The following is a 22,367-nucleotide window of genomic DNA, read 5'->3' on the forward strand; positions in this document are numbered from 1 at the left end:
AATACAAAGCTCTAAAGCCCGACCTAACGATTGTCCAACAACGGAGATGCCGGATTTCTAGTGCCTTGTTTACGACAAAGGATTTGTAGATCCAACAAGTCTTATTAATTTCCGAGAGGCTAGCAAATCTTGAGCATTCTTCAATTATTTATTGGTGCACTCTGAAACAGTTTGATGAAATAAAATATTCGCTTCGAATAAAAATTGAAAGGAATGGAAGAAATATAAGTTCATTTTATAAAGTTCCAAGCTCTTAACGCAAGCAAGATAATGTTAACACATTTCTTGTAACAAATTATTTTCTGAAATAAACCTCTTCATAATAGCATATTTAAAAAAATAAATTTTCGTGTACAAAAATAAAAGCTGTTATTTCAGAACTAAAATAATCTAATACTTATTTGAACACTTGAAAGAATTTGTACGTGTTTATCTGCTCCGATTTTATCTCATAGGATTAACGAAACGTCTTGGCTTGGGCTTCGGATGTCAAAATAAATAATGTCGGGGATTTCACAGTGAAATAAAGTACAGAATACATTACAAAAAATGCTACAAATTGAGATCCCCTTTTAATGGATGAAAGAAATCTCTTTATTGTACTTACACACAAAATAAGGCGGGCATGAATGCCTTCTTGATAAAAAGCTATATTATGACATAACAGAGTAAACAAATTGATAAAAAAACTCCGGCGACCGTAAGTCAACTTATTTCACAATTCACCCAAATGTAACGTTATAAATATGAAATTAACAATAATAAACTGCAAACAGATGGCGCAATTTGGCTGTCATTGCGTGGCGTTATCACTGCCATATCTGTGTTTAAAAATAATGAACGAGAAAAGTGATAATTACCGAACAAGATGGTTTAACTTGAACGTCCAATTCTCGGAAGCAGAATGTCAATATGTGAAATGCACACGCCATCTTACATGCGAGCCAGCACTCGCAACTCCTCACAGTTTCAATTATCTGCCGACGATCTGTGTAATTGTTACCAGATAACCGCTGTTCATTCATTTGCTTAACCATTCTCTACTATTAATAACTATCGGCTATATCTGTCTAATTGAAACCGCACGATCGAGTGGGCGACTGGCTAGCTATTCATTTGAAAGCAAATCAAATGTTTATTTGCGTTTTTCCAGATAAACGTTCATTTGGATTTGTTGTGTTGTTTTACAGTTGAGTGGAGTACATATACATTATTTACGCTCTATAAATTTGTATGAATTTCACATACACATCATTGGTAAAGTAAATTTGACATTCAACGAATCGTCAAGATGCTTCTCAGCATTTCTGTGATATTAAACAAGTTAAACATGCTTCGGTATTTTCATTAAAGAAGCCGTCTCATTATAGACGTGCCCGGCGTTCAGACGGGGCGGTTGGCAATTAACGCTACGAAACTTTATTCAACCCGCGGCCGCTCCCTCACTGTGAGGAAATTATTCCCACCGCGAATTCCGCTTCATTTGCGAATGACTACGCTCCTCGTGTTTCTACTATCCTAGTATTTCGACTATTGAATACTAATAGCACATAATTTCAACGTTTTATTTATTATAATAACAATATTTTTATTGGCATACAATTTACAATAATCTTAACTATGAAATTCCATATTAGGTATATCTGATATAGATTAAATAAATGGACACGGCTTAGAAGTATAAAAAATAATAATTGAAATGATAGGATCAACTTATAAGCTAATTGGATAACGTTATCATTTTAATACCTGTTTGTTAAATTTCAAGTGACACCTAGATACCGTAGATACCGTCTAGTCGCTAGGAGTGGCGATAATTACGGAAACAACAAAGCAAGTGGAACAACAGAAAGAAATTTTAAATAATACGTGGCGTTCCGACACGAGTCATACGAAATGAAAGTCTTCGGGAAAATGTACTTGCATTTTACGCTGCAGAAAATGCAACGTGCATTCTGTGCTCTTTTTGTTACCCGACGCTGTTCGCCTCTCTTTGTTATTTTATATTCAAACAGCGGTTTTCATCTGTTCCGTTATTTGTATTTTAAATCAACACTTCATATTATAGTTTTTCGCTTGATATTTACGTGAGCTCATGGAAAATTTTCTACCTGGCCTCACTGACAATGATGAACATTTTTCATAAAAGGCTAGTTTAACTTTACATTTATCTACCTCTATTATCCGTAATGTTTTGATGAAACCTGACTTTATTGCTGGTTGAAAAGCTATTAAAAAGCTATAGAATTTTTGTTTTATATTTCTGGTCTTTTGCCATTTTTTATGCCGCATAATTAAAAGTAATCAAAGCGTTTCGTCAGCCCAATTCGGTCATCGTGTGCAATTTAATTATAAGCATAAGTGGAAACGACGTGTTTTATAAATATTTTATCGCAGTTTCAATTGAAGGCGAACGATTAAATTTAAGCAAGGTTTAATTATATCGTACGCTATTTAAACGTTAATTAATCTAGAAGATTCAAAGTCTTTATGTATAACGTACATTTTCAATTGAAAATAAACCTTAACCAGAGAAAAAGGCATAAGCTATGCTAAATCCGAAACATTCAGTTTCTATCTTCTATTTAGAAAAAGTTTGGCGTGTCCGTCAAATAAAATCGATTATACAAATAAGACACACATCCCGTGTGCCACTCGCTCTACAAATAAAGTTTACCAAGCTATCGTTCGGAATAACAGACTAAATCTAAAAGTGAACACAACAGCTATATCGTTTGTAACAATGGAGTGAAACATTGAAATAAACAAGACACAAATTGCTTTTTCGCTTAGCTTGTTGCAGTGCGATACGACGATATTGCACGATGACAAATTAAATATTTTTCACGACAGTTTCGTTCGCAATGTACACGCTTTTGGCACTTAATATAAACTAGTGCGGCAACGCTTTTAGCTATTATACGAATGGTTTACTGCTGTAATATATCACACATTTTGAACAGTTTCTGTTTTACATTATATTTGTTACCGTTTATTCTAAGAGTATTATAGTCCAGTGTAACACATTCTTTTTAAAACACCTACAGATGAGATTGAAGATTATAAATACATATGTACATAACAAATTTTCTCTGTAAACCTTAATTATAGATTTACGTTAAAAAGTTAAAACACTTAAAATTAAAACCAAAGTTTCATAATCTTCGATGAAATTGTCCTAATCTTATCTAAATGTTATTTACGTAAGTCGTGAGCAATTTAACGAAATGGCTTGGCACACTCTCAAAAATTAAATTGCGATTTAATTTAAAAGACCAACTATCATCGCCTTTATGACTTTAGTGTGTATTGTTTTACGATTGTGCAACAAATTATTTATCAACTATGTATGTACATTGTTTAAAAGTGATATTAATTATTATCTGACGTAACATGACAAAATACAATAAGAATTTAGTATTTCGTATTTAAGCAGCCATTTGTATACATGAAATTATCCAACACAGCGATTGGTCACGCAATGTTTTTATTCAAATGAGAACCGGCGGGTTTCGCACTATGGGGTATTTTAGCACCGCGCGAATAGACAATCCAATGACTTGCTGCTTTTTTGTACTTTGTTTTTCCATTTAAGAGCTTTTCCTGTTTGACACTTCATTTATTACCGCTCTTGTACAGTTTGATGTCTATTTAACTTTTTCATACGCTATCTATCAAGTCAAGGATTTTTACCTGCCTCGATTAACATAAACCGGAATTAGTAGACCTCTTTTAAGTATATGATAATACATATGAGAAGATACCATATTATATAAACACTATTACTAAAAACAATTTCCTCACTTTGTCAACCGCATCAATTAAGAGTGAGAAATTAGAATAACTAAAAGAAAGTAGCGTGCGATTAATTAATTAACTTATGATTAATAGTGACGTAACATTCACATGACAACGGAGGCATTTCTTGGCTGCTATCGAGAGATCGGTCCCCGGGGCGTTACGAGGAAACTATCACGTAAATAGACGAGCAGTTGCGTGGGACGCGCTTAGATCAAAATATATCAGTAAACAATCAATTTTAGCGCTATGAATTATAGTAGCTCGAAATAAACCTCGAACTCGACATGAAAGCGAGTCGAATATAGTTATAAAACACTCGTATATCTATCAATACCACAATGTATTTTGTACATCAAACAGTTTTTATTTTTAGCCCATCACAATAATTCCTAAATTCTATTGACGCGTATCCGCAAAATAAATTGAAACCATGAACATTTATCCGAGCCCGCGGCAAAAAATAAATAAAATACTCGTAGATCTGTTCGATCCCTAACTTAATAACTAGGGCTGCTATTGAAGCACCGCGCCATAGATAAAAGAACTCATAAAAACTTTTTATAGGTATATTATTACGTGTTTGGAATGCAATTATTGAAATCAGAATAAAATTTGCATCACAAAAGCAAGTTGGCGATTCTATGAATAATTTATCAGACCATACCATTTTTATATTCAGATATTTCTAGTATTAAATGCTATTTAAGTCCATGTTTGAAAAAATCCCTTGATCGGTTTATGGACGTCAATTTACATTGTTATTACCTGTTGTAAACATAAATTTTCTCAAATAAAAATAACTAAAAATATATTATTTTAACACAGTTTATTTAATTCTTCACAAAGTACTAGGCTATTAGAGAAGCAGAATTATTGCAGCGATCTAACCCTAGATTCACCACATGTCAACTTGATAGGCGGGTTTTGCGGCGCGCCGTACGAGCCGAGAATCCGAGCTCTATGATACCAGGAGAACATAGCGAACAAAGTGCCCGTAATATGAACAGCACACAGGGAACAGACGCAATGTACAATCGATATGGGGGCCCACCCCGACTTACAAGGGGATGAATTTAAATTATTCACATCGGGTATAACTGCTTGCCACCGTCTTTAACAAACAAATTACGTATGCGCACCTAATAACGATACACTCGGCTTCAGTGCCTCACACAAAGCTTTCAATTATACACTCGAGATTAGTGTAATACCTTTAATACAAAATTACCTCCAATAACAATCTAGTTGCCCAGTATCAGCATTTTCTATTTAATAAAATTGATAAAAGCTTTTAAGTTTTAACGATCCAAATTACTAAATAAATGTAAAACCACCATGTGCCTATTTAAATCAAAATGTGTTTGTATAAGCACTGAAATTACATGTAATCGATTAGGTTCAATGAATGGAAAAGAAAAAGCCTAAATTGTTCATATTCGTAAATTTATTCTGAATAATCTTATTTCGCAACAAAATTGGCTGTTAAAAGGCGAAGGAACGTAAAACGTCGCGTCGATCACAATCCGAACGGCGCTTGTTCAGTCTCAATCATCTACCTTAAACGCCAACACAAAGTAAGAAAAGTAGGGAGAAAATAGCGTCAAAGAGATTGAATATCGATTGTCGAGTCGACAGCAATCTGGCGAGGAGAAGGGCGGGGGGAGCGCGGGGCGCGGGCGGCGGGGGGACGCTTCCGACCGCTCGTGACAATTTATGTTATTGCTGTGGACCTGGACAACGGCGATACGGGACCCTCACATGTAATTGTTAGTTGGACCACAGGATATTGGGGAATTAAACGAGAGCGGTGATTGATTAAGCGGCGATAACGATTATGGTCATGGATATTGCGGCGCGATGAAAAATTCGAGGGGCGATAATGCTCCGAGTCAGTAATTAAATACGGAGGCAATTTACAAAACAAACCCACGCGGGGAAAACGGAGAGTGAATTAAAAACGGCGTAATCCCGCGCCTCCGGGGGCCGACGAAAACCGATGCGATCCGTCCGTACACAGATTAAGCCAGACGATAAACAAATATATGTATTTTAATCCTACGAAATAACATTCTCGCATTTCCGCCGGCAAAAAATACTCGACACATGGTCGAGAAAAAACCTGGAGTTATTATCTTAAGTCAAACCCAACAGAACCCATTAGTAAACAACACGGGCGCAAAGGAGGGCAAAATAGCGGCTTATAAAAAAGGTAACAAAAAATCGGCTTTTGATCCCGGCTCCCCTTATTGCATTTTGTGAAGGTTTTATTAGTCTGCGGACTAGTCGGTCAACTCGATTTGTTGATTTTGTGTAATCGCTTGTCGCATTCCTTTTTATTTGAATTATTCCAGTGCGCATTGAAGTTTTTGCATTTCATGTGACAAATGACCGAGATGTATATTTCAGAGTGTTGTTTTACACTTTTACAGCTTTGTGATTAGGTATTATATACATACTTTACAGTTTTTTCTTAAAATACAATTATAAATATGTCACTTAAACTTATATCCAACCTATGTAGACCTTATAAATACGTATAATGCGACAAAGTGTGTCAGTTTTTGATATATCAACATGATAATATCATATAAGTAAAATATTTACATTTGAAGTCGTTATCTTCATACAATCTCTGCATTGAAACCTGTCTCATTTATGAAGCAAAGCAAACAAATTAAACTGTTCAGCGGGATGAAGTTGGAACTTTTGAAAGCGCTTACTAGTAATAACATTGGTGTTTATATATTTGGGGAGCATTTACTGCGACAAATCCGATCCGAGCGAAACTTTCCACTCGAACAAAGAGGCGGCCAGGTACACGCCAGCTGCGGATTACTGCTCCGGCACACAGAACCCTCGACCGGTCGCCCGACTGCTCGCCCGACCGGTCGACCGAATGCTTTCAAACCCCAACTCGCAACTCGACACGATCGACAATTTATGGGCGAGAAATGTATATTTCTCGTCACTCGTCACTCCTTTAAGTTTAATTATAATTTCCTGGCGGCAAAGGCAAAACCGATTCAATTGACCGATTGCAAACCGTTAAATAAGTAACTGTAAAGCCGATGAATATCGATGTTGTCGACGCGAAAGGAGTTACACGACTAACAGCCAGCGCAATTAATTTTGAATCAATTTGCAACGAGTGAATTTATTATAGCTTCAATTGTTCATGACATAAACGAGTATCTAACTAACCGCAGAGGTATAATGCGAAGCGGAAATAATAATGGCATTTGTTAGAACAGGCTGTTGGCGCCGCGGGCTTTGCCCGGTCTCACATCCTAATTACGCCAATAATAATTATCCAGTAGTCGAGTTGGCAGCTGTCCGATACTTCCTCGCACCTTCTGTTGCCCTGTTCGTTTGCGACCGTATTAAGACACGCAATGCTCACTTAAATATTAATTACACTTCTTACACTTAAAATAGCGGTATTTTAAACATTAAATGGAAATAAGAGGTGTGTTTAGTTAAACAACATGAATTAACAGCATTCCTTATTGCTTATTTCTAAAATATGTCCCAGTTATTTGATCGTGAAAGTGTAAATAAATTTAATTCATTGAAACCAATACCAGTCTTTTTAAATATCTATATATCAATCAAATTTTCAATTGCTAAATGTTGTTGACGAATCAATGCTCAATGTGAGAATAGGCCATTACATTACCCGAGAAGCGATTTATTTCATTGCATCAATCAATTACTTTGAACACTCGATATTAAAAATTTTTAATTCTCAACGCGGCTGCGAGATCGCCCGCTTTTGGCTGTAGCAATAACGTTTTTATAAAATGAATGATGATACGCCTGAGGCAGGTAACGCGATACGTCCGTTCTGGGATATAAATAAAGTCGTTGAAGCGAAAAATTCATTCGAATTTATCACTTAGGTTTGCGTTGGCTTGCGCAAATATTCCACCGACACACGCAAGTTAATAATGCAAATAATTAAAATGATTATGGAATCGACTCGGACACAATCGATTAAACAATATTCAATGACTAAGTGTTCAAGCGAAATATTTATGCGAATACAACATGAATCAAAATTAACAATTGAATTACCTCGACACGACTAACAATTATCTAACCGACATACTTTAAATGTATCAATTTAATGTGCTCGAGCATGGTTACTAGTTAGTATAGTTCAGTGAGAACATTGATCAGCGAGCTACTAATCAACATGTAAATTTATTCAGAACGATCAGTATAATCGAACGCGACGGCGATATTAACCTCATTTGAGACGACGGAGACATGTTAAATATCATGTTACCCTGGTCAACTCGGATAGAAATCTTATTAATTTGTCACTTAAAAGGTCACAGATAAATAAAATAACATAGACGTTAGTTGTGTTAATAATTTATAACTTTGGAATTGCTGTACAAACTACAAACGCAGTGAACGGTCGAGTGCTCTTGAACAGAAAAGTAGTAGCTATTTACAAAACGGTCAACAGTCGCACTAAAACTGTTTGCCGTGACGAAATCAATTACCAACGGAACAGGGTTAAATTGACAATGTGAATCCATTATGTGATTCTAACTTAACCCTTTCATCCTTAAAAATTTATAGCGGTATGTCCTAATGACTTGTATTTATAGATGCATTATTTTAATGATCTTCAATGTTGAACTGAACCATTACTGTCATTATAACATTTCAGTCGATTGCAATAAAATGTCGGAACACTGATCAAAGAGAAATAAAAACATTTTTCCTTTTGAGATACTTCAATATTTTACCAGAATACAGATAAAATAAACATTCTCATAAATAAGTAAAACTTATTGACAAGGGTGCTACCCTATGCATGACACGATAATAATAATTGTATTTGTGTAACCGTTACTATTATAAGTGTAGGGGATAATTACGATTTCTAATAGTTCGAATACAAACGACAAAAAAGGGAAAGACAATGGCGTGCTCAAGTGAAGTGCAAACAATAAAGAGCTCTTGCAGTCGCCGATTTTTAAAGCGAAATTGATATCTCCTTTAATTACCGCGCTTTGAGAAAACTTTGCCAGTTAGGGAGCGAACATTAAATTGATTCCGCTGATACTTTGGAAATTTTTAGGGTTCTCGACAGTGATTAATGAATGGAATTTTGGAGACGTGCTCGCTGACGCACCCCTCGCGCCAAGAAAAGCAAAGGGTCGCGTCGCCTCCCTTCTATCTTTACACTCAAAATACTCGAATACACTTTCTGTCCTTATATCTAAAGCGATCCAATTTACTACGCTCATAAAACATCGTGGTTACCATCTGCACACATAATAAAATAGAGCGAATCTTATTCTTATCTAAGCTACTTTTTACGATATGTAAATAAATGTAATTGTGAATTGAATACAACCCCTTCTTTTTTATAGATAGCATATAGATTACCATGCAAATTGAATACGATAGTGGCATCTATTTAAGAATTAATTATAAACAAAGTTATATAAAGCATTCCATTTCATAATACGTATACGGAAAAAATAAAACCATTGAAAAATAAACATAATTAAATTTCATATAATAAAATTTAAGGACATAACGTAATAACTTTACCCATTTTAAATTTACACACGGTTTTTCTACATAAAACAAACTACAATAATTTAGGTCAAATTGAATAGCAGTTTTAACGAGCAACCAACGCATAAAGATATTTTAATTTATAACATACTTTTAAAAGAAATATTTCAGCGACAGCGCATTTTAGTGGAATCAAAACGAGTTGAATTCAAACAGAAATTAATATTGAAGTAGACATCGCAGTTTTAATTATATAACGTGCTCTTTCGGACTTTCCAATAGAACTCGTGAGAACCTAAAGAAATTAAATTAAACAATTTTAATCAAAATTACATTTTAGTTTTTAATTTTTACTATTATTACTTAAGAAAATATTAAATTATTAAATTGGACTTTGTGGGACCCTAGATTTACGTATGAATTTTTCTAATTTAGAAATTTTAAAAAGCGTATTATGAATTATACGATGTATTCTAATAAATAACATTGCGAACGCGGTCATGGGCATAATTACACTCTATTTATAAAAATTAAAGCTATTTTTATAACACTGAGATCGAAAGGTGCAAAAGTTACAACACAATGGATGTGTAACTTTTTGTGGGCATGAATTACTGTAGTACTTTTTGTACCGTTAAGGCATTACTATGCAATAAGGAAGCGCTTAAAACATCGCAATTTAAAAGAGCACATTATGCGTGTAACTCTCAAGTTGTCACTGTAATGTGACGGTTGGACGACGGGTCTTTTGATAAGCGACGCGTTGCGAAATCGCGCTTGTTGCAATCACGTCATGTTTTGATTAATGGCCGGGCGCATCATTGTGGTGAAATGCGCTTTATTGCCGGCCTTATTAACACTGATGAGTGTGACCTATTAATTCCATAATATCCGCTAGTTGCATCTTGCAGAGTATTAGAAATTAACGCGCTTGTGAGAACATTTTGCATTACAGTTGGCAATAAATTGTGTGTGGTTTTTGTCTTCATTTTTCAGAAATGTTTTTCTTTTGCAACGAAATTAACACTTTTTTAGTAATCCATACTAATATTATAAATGCGAAAGTAACTCTGTCTGTCTGTCTATTACTCAATCACGCCTAAACTACTGAACCAATTTTCATGAAATTTGGTATAGAGATATTTTGTTACCCGAGAAAGGACATAGGCTACTTTTTATCCCGGGAAAATGACGCAATCCCGGAAATCCCACGGGAATGGGAACTATGCGGGTTTTTCTTTGACTGCGCGGGCGAAGCCACGGGCGGAAACCTAGTGTAATTATAATTTAATTTTGTAATATTTTATATGCAGACTCAGTGGTGTACTTATAGTATTAAATGATGGTTCCATCTGTTTTTTTTTATAACTAATACTAACATTAACTAACATTCCAGCTATATTTGTTCAAAAGCATGTAAACAAAACTATACTTGACAATAATTTGCTATCTAAAACATTCTATAGGAAAAATAAAATACTTCGGCTATACGCTTAAAGTTTCAGTGCATTCCAATGTCAGCTCCGAGAAATAATGTAAATTGCCCTCGATTGTTATCCAGACTGCGTCGTCAGGGTAAAAGATCTAATGAAACGTTAAGTCGCCGTAATCTAATCTTATCCACATCTGCGTTCGGTGTCTCAGAGGCAACAATATCATTAATTTGTCGAGTGCAGCGAGCGGTCGGGTGGCGGCACTGGCGGGGTGATTTAATGAACCGATGCGGTGGGCGACAGCGCGGATTACACCCCGCCCGTTTGCACTCAATCAACCCGGCAAACAGCCCTAAGCCTCGACAATTAAATACACTCCGAAACAATTGGATACATGCCTGATAAGAGCAATCGGACAATTAGCTTATATCTATTGATTGATAAACCGATCGATGTGACGCGCACACGCTCCGCGGAACTAGATCAAGGCTCGCAGATAAATCGTCGATACACTGCATTTAGTATTCACATGACATGGATATCGTAAACGGTACGGAATGATATATTACCGTGCGTATTGAATAGAAATAAGAAACAAGTCGAGCGACATTCTAAATCCATTGATAACGGTAGGCCAGCTGACAATTGACAAGACCTATAAAAGTTGTCATGACAAGCGATTATTAAAATGTACCTTTTATAAAATACAAAGAATGTATAACTACATTGCTAACTAATGCTTGTCGTCGAGAATGTCAGTCGACTTCAATATCAAGGATCTGTGCTGAGCTTGTGCAAAGTTTTAAATGTTTTGTCATCTGTTAGGAACAAGTTTTCTTGTCTCTCAAAAGTCAACAACAACATCGTTAATATGAGGCGGAACAAGGGACACCCATATCATGTTCGCAGGAACTAACTTTCGATCTTGTAAAAGAGAACAAACAGTTACCTTGGTTTCAGTTTTCTGTTTCTTAGCAGGTGGTTGCGCGTTGTGCGCCTCCTGCCGCGAGTCGTCCGGCTCGGGCTTGGCGGGGGAGGCGGGCGGCGCGGGCGCGGGCGGCGGCGGCGGCACGGGCACTGGGGCCGCGGGCGGCGGCGTAGGTGCCGGCGGCTTGGGCTCCACGCGCGGCGCGGCCGGCCGCGGCTCGGGCTTGGGCGCGGGCGCGTGCGGCGGGTGCGGCGCGTGCGGCGTGTGCGGGTGCGGGTGCGGCGCGGCCGGGGCGGGCGCCGGCGGCGGCGCGGGCGGCCCCGGCGCGTTGGGCGGCGGCGGCACGCGGGCCACGCCGTTCACGTCGTGCGGCGGGTGCGGGTGGTGGTGCTTGTCTCTAGCTTTGTCTCTCCTGTGCCCCCCCGAACCGCGTTTCGCGGCGGGCGGCGTGGCGGCCGTCGTTTTCGGCTCGCCGTTCATTTCGTTCGACTTTACGATCTCGTGCTTCGCCTCGGAGCTCTTAGTGCCGGGCTTGGTGCGCTTGATCTTCATCTTGAGCGCGGTGCGCTGCGCGTCAGGTTCGGCGCGCGCCGCCATGCCGCCCGCCTCGTCCGTCTTCTCTATGTCGGCATCGAGGTCTATGATGAGGTCGCCGATGCCGATGTCCCACTCGTTGTCATCGTACTCGAAGTTGGGGTGCGCGTGGGGCGCGGGGCGAGCTCCGCCGGCCGGCGCGCCCTCCCTCATTGGCGCCGCCATGCGCGCCGGCTGCCCGCGCCCGCCCCCCGCAGCCCCGCACACACACACACCATTGTAGCCCTAAGAAAAAATATCTATTAGAAAACATTTAATTACAAAAACCAATAACCCATACCAAATTATCATAAAACAAGTGAAAATAAAATCTCAACAGCATATTTTATTCATAATATACAAATGGTATATTATGTGCAGAATTTTAAATATCATAACATGCTGCTTGAACACATTGACGACTTCATCTAATTTAAAAACAGGATCACTATTATTATGTCATCAAAGAATCAAGTCAATTAAAGTGTTTATTATTAACACAGTATAAAGTTTATCAGATCTAACCTCAATATATTTAAATGTTTTAACAAATCATTAAAGAATTTCCACATTTTTCAATTTTATGATTGTGCATTCCGTTATAAATATTCAAAACGACACCTAAGGGGACGGGAATACAAATGAGGATTCACGGCGCGTCTATACGGGCTTCTAGCCCCTAAAGAATTAAATGACCATGACATCATTCAACGCCTTAATTAATACCAGCGCATTCGACATGTCGACGAACGCGGGCCCATTATGGGCGTAATGAGTGCATTCGATACACTGCTCTCGAGCCGCTATAAAAATTAATATGGATCCATAAACGACTTAAATGAACATATCCATTTAAAATTATTCCTCTATAGAAATTTTCATATCGTACCGAGTTATTACCGATTCGGAGGGGCAATAATCGTAAAATACTCATAAACCTCGTAGATAAGCGCGCTTATTCTTGTTGAATAAACCTAGACTGTACTCGGCGCAGTTGTATTTACATCTAGTACCTACTTAGATTAATAGAGGACGCACGATCGTATTGTATGAATGCATTAATTTACTGCTTATTTTAGCGTCTAAGCCGCAGTTTGTGTTCATGAAACTATCTCAGCGGGACTATTACAGTTGCAACGAGGATTTCCTTTTGTCTAACTAAATTTAACTAGTGAAGGATACAACTATTCACAAGTAATAGAAATAGTTCTCGTCTTCTATTCGAGGTAAGCTTCACAGTACACAATCGTGCCGTATTTACTATTTAATACACTTGCCTTTTACTTAGAAATGATTATACAGTCAAACAACCGTTGGCAATATTGATTTTTTTTGTCTTAGAAATAATAAAATATCACTATAACCTCAAGTTATCAGGGAAGAAGCATCATGGGAAAGTACCAAAGATTATTCGTATTTCGGTTATATACTTTATAGCGTCGCCGAAGACGAGTTTACTGCGCCCTTGATAACTCTTTCGACTATTTTACGAGCCAAGTGTACTTAAACTTATGTTCCCCTGGTACAATGACTTTGAATGGTTTTACAAAACTCCTTGAACGATGATATAAAAATAAGTAGAAAAGGCACCTTCGTAATTTATTCATATAATATTTAAATACCGACTTTCATACACCATTTATTCTTTTGTTTAAAAAACCTCTCGTTTACTAGTCGCAGTAATTGGACACCGTTATTAAATATAAAATCTCAAATCATTTAACTGCACGCAAACTGAAATGAAATATATATTCCAATCATAATAACGCTCTCCAATTTCAAGTGTTTATTAAGCTAGGACTATCAGGTACATGTAATTAAGTGATTAATCACGTCGGACGGAACGTGATGCACGGCCGAACGCTAACAACCTACTTGACATTTATACAAGTGCTTTAACGCAATTTCATAAAAAATAATGACTATATGTACGCTGGCTTCTTTAACTTTTTATGGAACGATAAAAACACTTGCTTTTTTTATTTCCAGAATAATTATTAAATACTTAATCTGCCTTTCTAATTTCCCACAGCTCTCACAGTAACAATGATAATATACTTGTTTAACATTTAACAAATGCTTTGTAAATAAAACGTAATCAACTAGAAGATTTCGCAATATAATTATTTGATTATTTAAATTTGATGCATTATTTTCTACTAAATTTCGTCCCTACATATACTTACAGGCTACAGCATAATATATATGTACAAAAACAAATATAATGAAAAACACGATGGCTATAATATCATGAATTAGGTATGCACATCTATTATGCAAATAACACGTTTAAAAATCAATAAAACTGTTCTCTGGCATTAAATTGTCTGTAGCAAAAACGATCAAACAATTTTTCTTTGCAAGGCGAGCTACGTGCCTACGTATAACCTGACATTATAGTGTGTCTATAAAAATATGACAGCATAAAATGGATGTGTGGATAGGGCATGCACCCGGGTTTACCCGGTTCCGAAAAACCCGGGTAAACCCGGGTTTTTTGATGATCTTGAGAACCGGGTCTGAATAGTATGAAACCCGGTTCTCCCGGTTCCGACCAAAATATTAAAATATAAAGTATTATTTATATTTTGCTGCATTATTTTAACAAATTTATTGTATCTGGCAACGTCAGACTCACGTGCATCGCGAATTTTCGTGCCACGCCTCAAACGTGGCTCCGATTGGTTGTCTAACCTTAGATGCTATAAGTTTCCTACGGTTGTATTACCAAAAAAAAATTAGGCTTCGAAAATGACAAAAATTAGGCTACAGAAATATTTTTATTAGATTTCTCGTGAATTTGAAAAGCTGTTAATTTTACTGATTCATATTTAATGATCCAGTCATGTTTTTGTTTTTGGTATCAAGCTGAAATTATATCGAATACTCAAGTCTTCGGTCCCTTTTATGTGAAAAAGTCGAACTCACAAGCCAACGCATCAAAAGATACAGCCGTAAATGCTGAAAATTTTCGAAAATTTCGACATTCGCATGGGACTCAAAACCTACAGCTGGGTACTTTTCATGTTTTTATGTGATATTATGATAACAAGAGCGCCGAGACAACCGTCAAAACGCTAAGGAATAGAATACGCTATCGATACAAATTGACATAAGCGTATGATGTTTTGCCTAAGGATTCGGTCACACTACCAACGACGACGACGACCACGAACAAAATTTTCATCCAGTCGAAATTAAATAAATTGTGCAAAACACAATTAAAAAAATTTTTTCGAGATCAATGGATAAAAAAATCCTAGAAAAAAATGTATTTAACCTTTTTTATAGATAATTTTATGATGTACAATTTTGTTTCCAGGTGATTGTATGATAAACTTACCGTCTCGGCGAAAGTCGCAAAAATAAATATTTTTTTATTAATTGACCTCGAATTAATTTTTTTCCGAGTACCGTAATGACGGGAGATTTAAATATTTTATTTTGAATAAATTTTGGCAAGATTTGAATTTTGGTCGTCGTTGGTAGTGTGACCGGTGGACCGAACCATTACCAAAATATCATGAGCTTATGTCAATAATTAGCGTTAGCAATTTCTATTCCTCGGCGATACTGACGTTTGACTAAGGGCCAAGGTACTTTTATAAGACTGATAAATAAAGAGAAGTATTGAAATTTTGTTTCTTTATTAATTTAATTAAATAAGACACAAGCCGCGTAAAATAAAGGCCTATCAGGTACTTTTACAGTTACTTTTGTTTAATTTCGTATTTTTTCCGAAGTATTATAAAAGAACCGGGTAACCCGGTTCTACCCGGTTCTGAGCTCGATTTGGAACCGGGTTTCAAAAACTTGGAACCGGATCCGGTTCTGCATGCCCTATGTGTGGAGAAGCGACCTTTGCCTATCCCTATTAAAAAGTTAACTGACAGATCCCTTGTAGTGTAGTTAAAACATTTAACTCTATCGTGCACAGTTTGTTGCATGTTTATTAATGTTATACGCTGGCGAAACATAAAACTACTACGTTCGCAAACTAAGTGCTGGATGTAATCTCAGTTGCGATGATATAGTTTAGACTTCAGCTTCTATAGTACACAGTTTATTATTATTAAACTTTGCCACGTCTTTAAAATTAATTTTATAAAAGGTTGAAACTTTTAACTTTGTGCAATTTGGCACTGAAACACAAATTGAACTCTACTTAACAGTAGGTATATACTATATTCCTATCAAGATGTTTTATATCTTAAATTAATATTAGAAAAGTAAATTAACCATATAAATTTATACACGATTTAAAATAACATGTCGCTTAAATGTTTACTTTAGAAATTGCATATTACGAATTGAAATAGGTATACGTAACATTTGATATGGACTTAGGTCATCTTGCGTGGTTGTATTGCAATTTACGCAATCAATTTAGATGAATAAAAACTACCCACTCACGAAGCTATTAAACTGTTTTTATTTTTTATTCTACTATGAAAAATTTATACCTGTTCAGTATAATTTACTTCTAAACATTTTTATATGTACATAAAATTTTTAAACCATTCGCATTATTTACTTAACTAAGTGCTGATTTTTCAATCTTTGGTTAAAACTTATTCGTCGAATAATGTATAAATCTACCATTTCAAAAACGTATTCTAATTGCCCGTACTACAGGTAAATTAGCTTGGAGAAATTTTTGCGTTTGTAGTAGTGTATGGTCAGCAAATAAAATAAAACAACATTTTATTTTTAGTTTTTATTTTATACAGGGTTACTTGTAAAACACCAGCAACCTCGCAGGACAAGATAGCTAACATCATAAGTAACAACATTTGTTCTACGACTTTTGGCATAACGCAATAAATTATTTTTAAATGATTTTTTAAACTTTTATTGTACTCTCCTTACATTTGTAAGTCTATGTTCTATTAATTATCGGATGGACGACGCGACGCCCCCTTCCCCCTCTCGTTCGCTTTTTGTTTACGTAATTTTTGGGAGGCGTAGAGTTTATAATATTCAGACGGAAAATTAAATGAATATTTATTTTTGTATGAAAATAAAATCTAACAAATTATCAAAAGTCGTAGAACAAAAATATGTTGTTACTTGAACTTATGATGTTAGCTATCTTGTCCTGCGAGGTTGCCGGTGTTTTACAAGTAACCCTGTATATATAAGGGATTTTAAATTAAACTATATGTGTTTCTCCTCTGAAAAAGATGAGACTTTATTTTAATATTTGCACATTTAACATACATATAACTTTTACATTAACAATGTTACTAAAATGAAAAATTTACTAACCTGAAAAAGAAACGACATTTAAAGTTTAATTCTTTAGTTTGAGAAGTCAAAGGCTTGCCTCGACCATGTTTTAACACTGGAGCCATATTGAATTAACAATATAAAGTTACAACACCTACACACAAATTAAACACTAGTTATGGCCCTGCCTTCATAAAAAACTGCTGAATACGCCGTTCGCACGGGAATAGAATGTGGATGCGATTTCCCTTAGTTAGCATCCAAGCTTACGTCTTTATAATTATTAAACTGTATAAATTCATTCTTTAACTCCGGTCTGCATCGTGCAGACATGGGTGTAAAAGTCTCATTTTAGCTATTAAATGTAGTTTTTAAGTACATCTGAGTTTTCATTTGGGGCCTCCGGCTGCGGGACATGTAATTCACTTCAACAAATATTATAACAATAATAACAAATAATAACAACAATCAACAAATACAAAATTTATCAATTAAACTACGTACTCAAATTTCGACGGACCGAAGGACGATTTTTAAAAACACAAGATTTAATTTACACGTCTTTAATTAGTGCTTTCTACATTCAGAATGAATTAAAATAAAACTTAAACTAATAAACTTATCTCTAAACAAAAATGCAGCGTTTGAAGAAATACAATATGTATGCATTAAGGCGATGCAGGGTGGCCATAGTTTGCTGCGTTAACAAATATGACATCGCTCGCATGTACTGCGGGTGGCCCCGATATAACTCCTCCATCCTCAGTTTCAAGAAAATCTGAAGGGTTTTCTTGAATACATATTTTTCTTAATTTAGACTTAATAACTATGACGATTACAATTATAATTACGATTAATACAAAAGTTATAATGTTAATCACTCCGACGGCACTATTCACTGCACCATTAAACTGGTTTTCACTATTTTCACTATTTTCAATTAAATGCCTAAGCATATTTATGTCAGTTAAATTTGCACCCTTCAGGTTAACAGGCTTCCTGTCGGTCTGGGAGTTCATCAAATTTGGTAATATAATTTTTGGTAAACTTGGGTATATAATATCATTTCCATTCCCTTCATATTTCTTTAGTGTTATATCTCCGATTTTCACGTAGCAGCCAATCTCGTCTAACGCCAATAAATAAGTACCACGAAGAAATTCTTGGGTTAGGTACCTCATTTTCACAGACCTTAGTAAGTACTGTTTCCACATTTACGTAAAGTATCCATCTATCTGGTAGAACATTGTCGATTTTCACGTCATCTATGGAAATGGGAATCTGCTGACAACTGGAAACATTTGTGGATAGCCGCAGAAGATCGGTTAAACCATCATCTTTATATAATGTTGATGTCAGTATTTCCGGGCATAGGAACCGGTCTTCATCAATTTCTTTGCATGGTTGTGAAAGTGGCATCGTTTTCAACCCCTTCACAAGGACATATGGGTATTTGGGAAGGATAAGGGAAGTCTGACCTTTTTCTTTGTTAAATATAGGTAAAGGTATTATTTTAAAATATGAGTAAATATCATCAGTAATTAATGGAATAGTCATTACGAATTTTATTTGACTTTGTTTTACATAAATTTGTACTTCTATTAATTGTTCGATTTTAAGAACATTATCTAAATTTACTGGAAATGGTAACTTAGAGCTAATTTCAATATTTTTTAATAAAAGCAATAATTCCTTCGTATCTACAACGGATTGGTGTAAAAGTTTAATTTTACTAAAAGCTACAGCAGTTTCAATTTCACTTAATCTAACGTAAATAGACATAAAATTATGTAAAAATGCAGAATATGTTATTCCGGGATTCCGTTTAATCTGGTGCAGTTGAAGGCCCTGGTTTTGGATCACATGGATCGTCAGAAGCAGTAACCTGCGGAGGACGCTTAATGTCTTTAATTGGAACTTTAGTCTCACGATTGTGTGTCGTTACTGGCACAACATTTCTATGGATTGGTCCCGTGACTATCGCTTTCTGATACCTAGGCTTATCTTTAGCACGTCTCGTGTTAACTCCTTTAATGTAAACCGAATCTCCTATGTCTATGTTAAAATCATTTTCACCGCCATGCTTATCCTTAATAACCTGCTTCTTATGAATAATTTTGTCTGTAAGGTATTTGTATAAAAATTTAGTACGTTTGTGGTGATCTTTTACAAATTGTTGGGTTAATTGTTTATTAAAATCTACAGAAAAAGCATTATTAGCCTCTGTATGTCCAAAGACGACTTCAAAGGGAGTTAAACCGGTGGTAGAATGTATTGAATGATTATATGACATAATCGCGTATGTCATGACAGATGCAGCATCAGTTATCTTACGTTCATATTTAGCTATCCTGTAAATTTCTATTATTGTAGAGTGGAATCTTTCTATTAAACCCATGGAATTTGGATTGTGCGGAGTGCCAATATGAAGATCGATTTTGTAATACGAGAGCATTTCTTTCATTAATACATTATTAAACTCAGTGCCGGGGTCTGAACTAATTCTATTGGGAATACCATATAAAGAAAAATATTTAATCAAAGCTCTGATAACTTCGTTTGTAGATCGGTTATGGATTTCTATGGCCTGGCCTAATTTACTAAATGCGTCTATAATCGTAAGATAAGCTTTACCGTCTATTGTAAATGAATCGATAAATATTTCCTGAAAAGGTCTAGTTTGTGTTTGAGAAAGTTGTAACTCTGGTTTTAATGGTTTTCGGTCATACTTCATTTTCTTGCATACATCACATCCATTTAAAACGCTCGCTATTGTTTGATCCATTTTATTCCAGAAATATACCCGTTTTATGTGTGCTAGTGTTTCCTTAATACCCCTATGACTTGTTTTACCGATATGATATTTCAGAATAATTTCGCGCTGTTCGGTTTCATCATCTACATAAACAACTCGCCTCTTACACTCATACAACTTTACTGAACCCTTTTTGAAAAGTGTGGTAGCCATTTTTGAAAATTCTTTTCTATGTATTGGGCTTTCGAAATAAAAGAAATATTTCAATTTTGGTCTGATGTAACTTAAGAGAAATTGCTTTACGAGATCGGGATTGTCTTCAGGTAAGTGAACCTCTAGTACCTTTTGTAATGGTCTTGATAAGTCTTTTACTGTTGTTTTATTTCTATTCCAGGTATAAACGAGTATCTGATTAGGTTTTGTATCTACAGCTTCATCTAGAATAAGTATGCCTTCCGTATCAAGATCGCGAGCTGAGTGAACCGTATCTGTATTTTCGCTATTATTACTAGACGCGGTCAAGGTGCTGCTTTCCGCGGTTATTGTACTACTATCAGGCGACGGAATCGAATATGGGGATCTCGGGCGATTATTTTTAGTGATTGGCGCTGTTTGGTCCGAATTAGACGAAATTGTAATCGGCGTCAGGGGTCTGTCACATGTTTCAGCCTGATCGTTACTAACTTTTACTATTTCATCTATTACATCGGTTAAGTGTTTTTGAAGGTTTCGCTCCTTCTCGTCTACATTAACTTTCATTGACACATCGTCATTTTCAGTCAATGCATTAACCTTAATTCGAGACAAGGCATCCGCGTTACCATTTTGCTTTCCGTTTTTATATATAACGTCAAAATCAAATTCGGATAAACGTAATTTCCAACGTGTAATTTTACTATTTGGTTCATCTATTGATTTAATCCAAGCTAAAGGTCGATGATCGGTGTAAATTGTAAATCTTTTTCCGTACAAATAAGGCCTAAAGTGCTTTACAGCCCAGACTATTGCTAACATTTCTTTTTCGATAGTACTATATCGAGTCTCTGCCTCATTTAATGTTCTGCTAGCGTATGCAACTGGTTTGTCACTACCGACTGAACCTTGTGATAGTACCGCACCAATTGCAAAGTTAGAAGCGTCAGTGGTAAGTATAAAAGGTTTATCGAAATCGGGAAACTGTAAAAGCGGAGCATTGGTAAGTAATTCTTTACAACGTTCAAATGCATTGATATATTCACTATTGTTAATATTAATCTTATTTTTCTTTTTCAGACATGACGTCATTGGTTGGGTGATTTTCGCGAAATCTTTTATAAACTTTCTATAATATCCGACAAGTCCGAGGAAACTTTTAATTTCCGTGCTGGTTTGCGGTAATGGGAATTTAAGTACTGCTTCAATTTTATCGTTGTTAGGCTTAAGGCCGTCTTTAGTTATGGTGTGGCCTAAATATAAGACTTCTTTGCGTAAAAATTCACACTTATCTAAAGTAACTTTAAGGTTCGTGTTTCTGAGTCTATCAAATATTTTGCGTAATTTAGAAATATGTTCTTGGAGGCTTGACGAGTACACAATTATGTCATCGAGGTAAACTAAGCAGTGAATACCCTGTAAGCCGCGTAGCACGTTATCCATGGCCCTTTGGAACGTAGCCGGTGCTGTTTTGAGGCCAAACGGCATGCGTTTAAATTCGTAATGTCCGGATTGCGTGGTGAATGCTGTTTTAGGTATATCAGAAGGATTTACCTCTATCTGATGATAGCCAGATGCAAGGTCAATGGTACTGAAATACGTAGATTTGCCTAACTTATCGAATAAATCTGTAATATTTGGCAGAGGATATTTATCGTCAATTGTAATTTCGTTTAAACGACGGTAGTCAATTACCATCCTAAATTTACGTTCACCTGATGCATCTATCTTTTTAGGAACTAAGTGTACTGGAGCACTCCAAGGCGAGTGAGACTCCTGTATAACGTTATCATTTAATAATTTATCTACTTGATTCTGAATTTCCTGATTTTGGGCAAACGGGTGTCGATACGGACGAATATAAATCGGATTTTCATTGATCGTGCGTATATCATGTTTCACTTGGTTAGTAAAT

At 36.0% G+C, this 22,367-nt stretch overlaps 2 protein-coding genes across 4 annotated transcripts in view; one reads left to right on the forward strand and one right to left on the reverse strand.

Moving 5' to 3' along the window:
• The window catches only part of LOC149901919 (uncharacterized), a 106,145-nt gene that overhangs the window by 70,661 nt on the left and 13,117 nt on the right, over nt 1-22,367 (forward strand). The window lies entirely within an intron of this gene.
• The window catches only part of LOC149901920 (uncharacterized), a 128,568-nt gene that overhangs the window by 58,551 nt on the left and 47,650 nt on the right, over nt 1-22,367 (reverse strand). For all 3 annotated transcript variants that reach the window (XM_090110653.1, XM_090110652.1, XM_090110655.1), the window contains exon 2: nt 11,725-12,522. In XM_090110653.1, the coding sequence (XP_089966779.1) occupies nt 11,725-12,462 (738 nt within the window). In that variant the 5' untranslated portion in view covers nt 12,463-12,522. The remainder of the gene's footprint in view (nt 1-11,724; nt 12,523-22,367) is intronic.

Source organism: Colias eurytheme, chromosome 16 (genome assembly GCF_061535395.1).
Source record: "Colias eurytheme isolate Ceu_HAF_F1 chromosome 16, ilColEury1 Martin Lab GWU primary, whole genome shotgun sequence".
Taxonomy (NCBI): Eukaryota; Metazoa; Arthropoda; class Insecta; order Lepidoptera; family Pieridae; genus Colias; species Colias eurytheme.